The sequence below is a fragment of the Patagioenas fasciata genome, chromosome 8 (genome assembly GCF_037038585.1).
Source record: "Patagioenas fasciata isolate bPatFas1 chromosome 8, bPatFas1.hap1, whole genome shotgun sequence".
Classification (NCBI taxonomy): Eukaryota; Metazoa; Chordata; class Aves; order Columbiformes; family Columbidae; genus Patagioenas; species Patagioenas fasciata.
Genome location: NC_092527.1, coordinates 38,130,800 through 38,140,609, shown reverse-complemented (window position 1 = coordinate 38,140,609; position 9,810 = coordinate 38,130,800). Strand labels below are relative to the sequence as shown.

The following is a 9,810-nucleotide window of genomic DNA, read 5'->3' as shown; positions in this document are numbered from 1 at the left end:
ACTTACAAGCTTCCATAAAAAGGAGATGCTGTCCCCCTCCTTTCATCCCCTGTCTCTCCCCTATAGCAGCCTGCAAGTGGAATTTATTAATACCTGATTAACCACCTCTGCTGTGATAATCTTGTCTAAATGATCTTGGGTGCTGCAGGAGAAGTTTAATATTGTCTTTCTCACTCTTCTGGCAATCAAGGTTTGGCTTTGGAAATTTAATCTTAATTACAGATAAAAATTCCTTCTTCCTTTTCCTTTTCTTTAGTCCATCATGTGTATTTGGTTTTGTAACTTAAGCAGGACAGCTCTACTAGGCCATGAAAAGTGTTTTCTTCAAAATTAATAAATTCTACCTCCATTTCCAGAAAATATTTCTGGATTTTTTTAGGATTCCGTCCTTTTATCATAATCAGCTTCTGAGTGAGCAGCTGGGGTTGTGGGTAGCAAGTGACCCGTCCTGCTGCTAGCGCCCCTCTTAGAGCACGTTTCTCAGGGTGATAACATGAGGTCAGGCTGTGAATTTGATCATTTTCTGGTCATTTACATGGAAGCTGGCGGTCCGTGCTCCCGCAACCGGGTAGGCCGGGCCGGGCCGGGCGGGGCGCTGGGGGGGCGGGAAGGACGCGGTGGGGCCGCGGGCGCCATGGCTGCCGCCGTGGTGGAGTACAAGGGCTGGAAGGCGGGCTACCGCTGCGGGTACTGCGCCTCGGAGCGGGGGAAGGTCTCTGCCGGTAAGCCGAGGAAGGAGGGACCGGCCGGGGGGCGGTGGCGGGACAGGGGCCCAGGGTGAGGAAGAGCGGCCTCCCGCACTAAAGATGGGGAAACCATAGTAAACATGGCGGAACCGCCGTTTCCTGTGGGCGCTGCCGGTGCTTTGCCCGTAGCAAAGATGGCGGCGGCGGCGCCTGTTTCCGGGCGCCCCGGGGTGCGGTGGGGAGCGGCGGGGAGGCCGCTGTCCTGAGCCGGGCGGCGGGTCAGCGTGGGGGAGATGGCGGCGGCCGACAGCTCTCCGAGCATCGTCGAGTACTTCGGTGGAGAGGATGGCTACCGCTGTGGCTACTGCAAGAGCGACACCGGCAACCTCTCCCACGGTGCGGCCCGGGGGCTGGGCGGGCTGTGAGCGGAGCCGGGAGCGGGCCGGGCAGGGGCGGCTGGAGGCCGCGGGGCTGCTCCTGCCCGGGGGGTTGGCAGCAGCCCCGGCCCTTCCGCGTCTGTCCCGCCGGGAGCGGGAGGTGCCCGAGCCGCCCGGCTCCGGGCTTGCGGGCGTCCCGGGGCAGCCGGAGGGGATGAGCCGGGCCCGGCAGCCGCGGGCTCGGGGTACAGCCAGAGGGGTCGGTGTGCGGCTGGGGCTCGGCGGGAAACCTCACCTGGTGACCCGGTTATAGAGGGGAGCTGCTCTGTTTTGCGAGCAAAACATCAAACATAACGGGACCTTATAAATGCTTTGGGATCTTACCAATGCTGATAAATATCTCAGGGTGGGTGTCAAGAGAAGGGACCAGACTCCTTTCAGTGGTGCCCAAAGACAGGATGAGGGGGAATGGGCACAGACTGAAGCACAGGAGGTTCCATCTGAATATGGGGAGAAACTTCTTTCCTGTGAGGTGCCAGAGCCTGTCCCAGGCTGCCCAGAGAGGTTGTGGAGTCTCCTTCTCTGGAGACATTCAAACCCACCTGGACAAGATCGTGTGTGATCTGCTCTGGTGACCCTGTGTGAGCAGGGGGGTTGGACTGGGTGATCTCCAGAGGTCCCTTCAACCCCAACCAGTCTGTGATTCTGTGAAAGCTTTGTAAAGGACGAAATTTCATTCTTTCCAGTAAAGCTGTGGCTGGTTTTGCTTAGGCCAGCTCAGTGGGAAGCAGAGGGTGGAGAGGTAACAGTCCCCAAGCTCTGCTCAGCTGGGGGTCAGTTCTTCTGAAGGGTGTCCCTGTGCACCGTCTGTGTCAGTTTCAGCGTCCTTGGGAGAGTTGTGATCCAACATTTCCAACAAATTACAAAACTTAAGGAGCAATTTTATGCTATTTTCTTGGTGTATCTTTGGGAAAGACAGCAGGTGGAGAGGCAAATTTTCAACTTGTACAGTCAGGGCAATGCAGTTGATCGTATCCCAAGATTTATGTTGATTTTATTTTTTCTTACTCTAATGTGGATGTCAGAAGAAAAATTACAAGAAAGGAAGGAAATTTACGAGATTTACGAATATGCCAAAACCTTGCAAGACATCTATTGGAAACTTACGGTTAGCTACTCAGATTTATAGTGATATTTCTGTAGAACACGTTGTATCTTAATGTTTTAAAGCATAGCTGTGGTCAGCCAATTATATTAGTGTATCATTTATTTCAGGTATGTGGGCGCATTCAATGACAGTTCAAGATTACCAGGATCTCATAGACAGAGGATGGCGAAGGTAAATTGAAAAAGGAAGCACAAAGCCGTGTTTTCTATTTTGATTCAATTTAGAATGCAGATTTAAAGTTTAGATCTGTGAAACCAGTTAACTAATTTCTCTAAGTAACTGGGGTAGAAGTATTTGTCCAGTGGTCCGTGACTTTTTGTAACGTGGTACTACTGAACAGGAAAATATTTGGTTATTTTAGAAGAACAGTTTTTTAGCATAGCAGCAAAAAGGTGAAGAACTTGATTCTTGACTTTTGTTCCTTGTCGTGTAATATTTTGATATTTTAACAAAAAAAGTCGGTCTTCCAATTACTTTGTAGTATAAGCAACAATAAATCGTTCTATATTTATTATTATTTTTAGATGTGGAAAGTATGTCTACAAACCTATCATGAACCAAACATGTTGTCCTCAATACACAATAAGGTAAGAAGCTCAAGATATATTACTGTGATTTGATCTCTTCAAATATGTCCAACTATTTATGTTTACTGCTTTAAATACGAATACCTGATAAGTTTAGCTGCTTTAATGATGCTTTGAATAATGAATATATGCTGTTGGGTCTGTGCACAGGCACACCAGTGGCTCTCTTGCTCACTGGTTTTAGGTGAGCCAGCATGTCCGTATCCTACAAACACCGCTTTAGTAGCCCAAATAAGAGGCTCTCACTTGAATGAATATAAATAATTGTAGGTATACTTTTCTGCCTTTAGTAGTTACTGTCATTGGTACATCTATAAGATGCATAAGTGAAAAATCCTGGTGTATTAGCCTCCTAAGAAAGGTTTTTAATGCAGTGCTTGAGGCCCCCGTGGCATATTATAGTTATATACACACAAAACATGACATTAAGAATTATATTATGCAGCACAAGGCAACATAACTTTATTAACTCAAAAGTGTCGGTAAACTGTTTGACCACTTACTGTAAGGCAGTTTAGGATAGAATTAGAAATCATATACACCACGTAACTTTTTGAAGTGGTTCCTTAACACTTATTTTTTTCTGAAATAATCTTTCACAAAATAATTAATCATATTTTTTATCCTTTTAAGGTGCCAAGCTTTGCATTTTCAGGCCTCCAAATCTCACAAGAAAGTTCTGAAGAAGATGTTGAAATTTATTTCCAAAGGAGATGTTTCCAAAGCAGCGAGTGAAGGTAAGAATTCCTTAGTGCTTGAAAACCAGTGCTGATGTTTGAAAGGAGGATCAGATACCTGCTGGAGTGATCAGATGGCTGGACACAGATCAAATTTTTGTATATAAACCCCTTGATAAAGAGCTGGCCAGGTCGTGTCTTTACAGTGTGTTTTGAATCAAGCTCTTTGTAGCCCGGAGACCAAACCGTGCAGCTGACTTGCTCTGTTGACGAATATGTTTCCTTATTTTTTATACAGATCAGCTTATTTTCATCTCCGGTCATGTGTTTGCTTTCTAGCTGGGTGCTGTAGAGAATTAGACCCTATTTTTACCTCTGTTATAAAGGTGATAATCTGGAGAGGACTAAGTAGGGCAGCAGGTGGCAGAGAAAAGGGAGAGCGAGCAGGGAAAGGAGGGTTTTCTTCCAGGTGACTTAACAATCACCCCTCATTTATCCAACACCAAACCCAGTTGTCCTCAGTTGTGGTGAAGCTTGTGTTGATTCTGAATCATTATAATTTGCCTCTGGTGTGTGTGTGTTGGTATTTTTGTATCTGTGTTTGTTTGAATCTATGACATGAGATTAGTTGATTGCCCCTTTTTAGTGAAGAAAATAAAGCTGTTCTGATCTCTGAGTTGGTGCTAGTAATCCAGGTTTATAAAGGAAGCTCTCTGTTATTGGACTGTTGCAAACAGTTACTTTATCTGTTGGAAAACAGTTGTGAAATTGGAAAGAATGTTAATCATGCAAAGTGTGAGCTGTGGTTATATTGAGAGAAATCCACTCATGCAGTTTTAATTATTTACAGAAGAGCCTATGGATTCCCATGTAGAAGATGCGGTCGCGTGTGATTTTCCATACAAAGCTGAATCTCACGTCAGTCAGTCTGAGCTGACTCCCCTGAGTGTGGATCACACAGAGAGGGTGGAAAATGAAGATGAGGACACAGGAGAAACAAAAGAAGAGGTGAATGAGCAGAAGGTGGAATCGGGTTCTCGTCAGATATGCGCAGATAAAGACACGCCGCTCACCGGAGGACCAGCACATTTGGCTAAAATTGGTCACGCACCTCCTAAGCCAGGTGGGCAAGTTTCTGGTAGTAATTGGAATATAGTATCATGATGTAAATGTTGGTGAAAATCTTCTTATCTTGCCTAAAACCAATGATTGTTTCTTTTTGTTCCCTACACTCTTGCCAATTTATGGAATGATAGTGTATAAATCGAGAGGTGCTGTGTCTTAATTGTTTTCTTAATTTTTCCTGAAAGTTGCATTGATTTTCGTTATATTATTTTTTTTTAGTTTAGTTCCTGAGAGTACGTACCTGTGTCTGTAGATACTGTATGCTTTTATTTTCTGTAAGCTATTTAGATAGCTGTCAGGTCAAGGTGATTGAATCTCATCAGACCAGTTTCTAGTTTGGGATACTTTTATGTGCAGAATAAGGTGTACATCCAGCTTTCCCTTTATTCTATGAGATGTGACTCAGGCTTTATGTACCTTGAGGGGTGGTCGTGCAGGACAAAGAGCTGGACGCGGCTTTGGCCGGTGCTGCAGGAAGTTCCACGGGTAGGTGAAGGCTTAACTTTGTCTCTTGTGCCGCAGTAGAAAACGAGTTTAAGACCCACATTTTTATATTTATTAATTTCTACAAGTCATCTTGTTGTTCTATAAATTATATTGTCTACACCCCGTGAATACCCCTCTGTGAGTAACTTATTTCTGGCTGTATTTCTTATGCTTTCATGGCCTATTTGCCACAGACCTTAACCAGCACTGGAAATATATTTAGTATGTTACTGTGTTTCTATTTCTTAGACTTGAAGGAAATTGTGTAGCTTTCTGCTGATTTGAAAAACAACAACAAACAAGCAAAAACCAAACGCAAAAACAAAACCACAGGTATTTTTGGTCCTATATAAGGAAAGACATTTTCTAGTTGAGATTTTTTGTCCGTATGGGAGCTTGCCTTGTTTTAGGTTTTCATCAACTTTAGATTAGAAAAGCAGTGTCGGAAGAGGATTTGAACTTAAGAAAAACTGTAGATATTTCTACTGTTTTTCTTGCTCTGAAGTTACTGTTACATTTCTTTAAGGAACTACAGTAAGTATGGACAAGAAGTCAGGCAGTCGCCCTCATTTTACTTTCTGGCGCATTCATACAGTGCAACAAAATGTGCTAAAACCTGAAAGTAAATGCTTATTCATTTCTAGAGTTTTATGTGGCCTTTCTATTATAATACTAATTTTAATATTGTGGTCACTTTTTTCTTCAGTATGGAAGTTATTCCTCGGTCAAGCTTTTGCATGGTAATTGTGAAGTTTTCTGAAATGCTGCCTTTGGACTGAATTCAACCATGAAATCTTTACCCTAAAAAAGAATGATCTCGTTGCCAGTCCTCATCTTTTTTGGGTAGCTTGTTGTGATGGGGAAGGCCATGGTGGGTGATTCTATGTTGTGTTGTGATCAGGCAGAGGAGTCCTCGAGGGTCTCTGAGGAAGCATTGGAAGCTGTGGGTTGCTTCTCCTGCAGCTTCTTTTGTGTCCTGACTGTGTTCTTGTGGGACATGGGCGATTTTGGGAAGGAAGATGGTTAAGGGATGGATGGATTAGTGCCAGAATAGTGAGTTTGACCAACAGCTTGCACTGGGAAAGAAGGTGGAATTGCTGATGGGCTCTTTGTGGCCCAGAGGTTGCAGATGAGGCACCTTTGGCTTCCAGATCATTTCCAGTTTTGCACAGCGTCTGCAATGGCCTGTTTGCAAAAATAAAGAGTATTTTCTGAATTGCAATTAACCAATACATGATGAGTAATATTAGTTAAAATTTTAGCAAAGACTGGACATTCTAGAGTTTCTGTGTGTGTTGGGACATCATACTAATTCCTAATTTCACTCGCCTGTTATTCCGTGTCGTGCCAGTATTTATGAGAACTTCAGAGTACTTTTTCCTTCGTAAAGATTTTTGTCTCCTTCAATAGGTTGTTGGCTAATTTGGAGTAAATTAAGGTTTTGTCCTTAATGAACACTCATTCTGATTGGTGCAGGTTTTCAGCAGCTCAACCTGATAACTGCGAGTTTACAGAATAACACAGAATCACAGAATCGATTGGGTTGGAAAAGACCTCAGAGATCATCAAGTCCAACCCTTGGTCCAACTCCAGTCCACTGACCAGATCATGGCACTAAGTGCCGTGTCCAAACATGGAATTTTGCATTTAAAGAATAAGCAAAGTTTTCAGAAACGCTCAATCAGAAAACTGCTGCATAGAAGCAATACTGTTACCCATTCCTAGAAGACTTATCCAGAATTTTTAAGACTCTATTTTATATTTTAATCTTATAAAATGCAGTCGAAACATTTATAGCCCTCAAAGAGTTTATATAACTTGTGTTTGTTGTGCAAATTTTCAAAACCCCCTTTTTTTTTAAATAATGAAAAGCGTTGGGTTATGCAAACTTCATATTGGAAGCAAACTGAAATGGACATGGACAGCAGGTGGCGGTCTTGGCTAAAGATGATGAGTGTAAACCTGCCCATGTTTTGCAAAACGTGAGGTATGGTCTTCAGTTACATTAAGAATAACATGGGGTAAAACTTTAAGCACTGAAAATGGTAAAGAAATCCTGAAACATTGTTTGTATTGTTTCAGAAAAAGAGGGTTTGCTTTTATAGAGGTGAAATACTCATTAGCGTGCTGCTTCCTTTCTGGAACTTTTAAATGAAATATTAAAGTGAATAATAAATGCATTGGCAAGCTTATTAAATTAATCTTTCATATTTTTTTTTTTAGGGTAGATGGTGTCACAGGTCAAATATAGTTTAAAATATTCCAGATAGAAAGTTGTTTAGTTTTCATCATGGAAAATGTAGACTTATTCCGTAATAAGATTGTTTAATTGCATTTTTATTCCTTTATAAACAACCCAGGTCATTGTCCTTTAGGAATAATGGGCTGTTTCTGCACAGTCTCAGATAGAAAAGAAGGTTTGTTTATGTCTGTGTGCACATGCATTGTTTTAAGGAGTTTTTCTTACAGCTTATAGAAGATACGAGACCTGAAACAGATCCCCATACAAATGAAGTCCTCATTCTTCAAATCTATCACGGGTATTTTGAATAAAATGTTCTTCTGACTTGTTTGCCCACGGCCAGGTCACATAATATCTGTCATTTCCTCATAATATTTGTCCTTTTCTGGTGAACAATTTTAGCTGTGTGGGTGAAACAAATACTCAAAAGCCTTAGTTAGGAAGTAAGAACACTCCATCATAGAATCTGCCGGTGGAATTATGGGATGTCTGAGGAGTACCAGGGTGTTATTGCTCCTTTTCGGAGTCCCTGAGATGCTTTCAGCATTTCAGCTGCCATGGAATCCACGTTGAGAAGCCAAACCGGGACTTTTCTGGGTGAACCGCCCAGAGCTCGCTGCTCATTTACCCCAAGAGTGCACTTATAAACTCTGTAAAGGATGCACATTAAAAAGAATAATTTACAGCCTTTACCGATAGTTTAAAGTTTATCCCAATATTATATTTTGCCAATTTCTGTGGTGTATCTATTGGTAAAGAGAGATACAGACAGCAGCTCTGAGGGTTGTGATTCTTTGCAGGTGAAGTGACTCTGAACGCATTGGTGAGGTTGTAAAATATCAGCGCTCTCAGCATTTTCAGTTTGCAGAAGGATTCCGCTGTTCTTGGTGTCCATGGGACAGTCTGGAGTGGATAGAGGACAAGAAAGAAGTCAGTTTTGGCTAATAAATTATTGGTGAGGAGAGAAAGCTCTTATTATGCTGTCGTAGGAGTTCTGGAAAAAAAAAACAATTTCCATGTAATTTTCAGGCCTTCAAGAGAATCAAGTGGGATAAGCCCTGGTTAAGTCTGTGTTTCTTCTTTACTTATAAATATTAACAGTTGGAAATGTGTCTTCTTAATGCTTCGAATGAAAGCACCTCAGCATTCAGGGAACGTTCCCATTCCAAAAGATCGGTCTTTGCGAAGCTGCCAGTCTGTCTTTTGCAAATACATGGATTTCAGGAGAATTCGAATGGAGTAGAAGCAGTTTGTCTTAATATTTGCTACTGCTATGGTTCCGTGCAAGATATATGACTCTATTTCCCTACATGGGAGTAGTTTTTTTCAGTCTTCCTGCTTTTGAAATTTTTAATATTATGACTTTTTTTTTGGCCTGCGAACTCATCCACCAGTGCCCTCCAAATAATAAAGAAAATGCAGAATTAGAGTTACTTTGTTACTTTTGCTGATGCAATTTGGAGTGCAGCTTTCCCTCTGTATGGAACCTGCCCCAGCAGCTGCTGAGCTGAGACAGATGTTCCCTGAAAATGGATCATTTCTTCCACCGCTGCTTCCAGTGATGCAGCAGATTCCTATGGCTCTTGCACAGCTTCTGGACTTCTTATTTTTTCTTGACTTTTTATTTTTCATTAGTGTCCTAAGTATAAAATTAATCCGGCCTCTTAGTTGGGGAATTTGGACCACTTGAATTTCTTTTTATTGTGTGCACGTCTTTGTGTTGCTTTAAAACTAAATTCTTGTACTACTACGTCCTATTTTCGACGCCGATCCATTTGCTTTCTAGGTTTGACTTCTCCTTTGAGTAACTAACTTTTCACAAATAGAACATTATGAACAGTTGGGATGTTAAAGATGTAAATCGCCAACAGTGAATCGATTAGTAAAAGCATACAATCTGAATATAATTTTATACAAAGATGTAAGCTCATGTGGCCTTTTACTCTTCTTTTCCATGACATTAGCGGTGTTGGGGGTACTTCTATGACTCCATAAGGACTCCAGATGACAAAAAGAAGAAATGCATTATTTTGTGCATCATTCTTCTACATGGGTCTGTTGCACAGCCACCTGGGTTTCTAATGCAATTCTGTATGAGTTTGGCAGCGAGGTTTTGTAGTTTTGGTGTGGGTTGTTCTTTTCAGCATTTGAAGCTGATCCCGTAGCTGTCTGGATATAGTACATCATCCTACCACATATGAAAGAGGAGCTTTGCTTTTGTTTCTGAGGGGGAAATGTGGTGTAATGATTTATGGACAGACTTTTCAGACTTCTTTATGGACAGGAAGCCTTTTCATTTTAATTGTTAAATATAACCTTGGCTCTGGGATGGAATCGTGGTCAAAGCGCCGTGGTAAACAGCTGTAGAGGAAGAATCATCGCAACTTCACTTGGCGTTGGGCGTTGGTGGTAGTTGCAAATGTGAAATACCATGTCATGTTCAGATATTAATGGTGATTTTT

The 9,810-nt window shown here is 42.1% G+C and overlaps 1 protein-coding gene across 8 annotated transcripts in view; it reads left to right on the top strand.

Annotated features, from left to right (window-relative positions):
- Nucleotides 1–614: 614 nt before the first annotated feature.
- Nucleotides 615–9,810, top strand: part of ATE1 (arginyltransferase 1) — an 82,235-nt gene continuing 73,039 nt past the window's right edge. For 3 of the 8 annotated variants that reach the window (XM_071812213.1, XM_071812210.1, XM_065843286.2), the window contains exons 1-5: nt 839–1,082; nt 2,339–2,402; nt 2,756–2,818; nt 3,452–3,555; nt 4,346–4,618. In XM_071812213.1, coding sequence (XP_071668314.1) covers nt 980–1,082; nt 2,339–2,402; nt 2,756–2,818; nt 3,452–3,555; nt 4,346–4,618 — 607 coding nt within the window. In that variant the 5' untranslated portion in view covers nt 839–979. Of the gene's footprint in view, nt 723–834; nt 1,083–2,338; nt 2,403–2,755; nt 2,819–3,451; nt 3,556–4,345; nt 4,619–9,810 lie in introns of those variants that run through there. The other 5 variants (XM_065843288.2, XM_065843287.2, XM_071812212.1 and 2 more) reach the window with 4 other exon arrangements.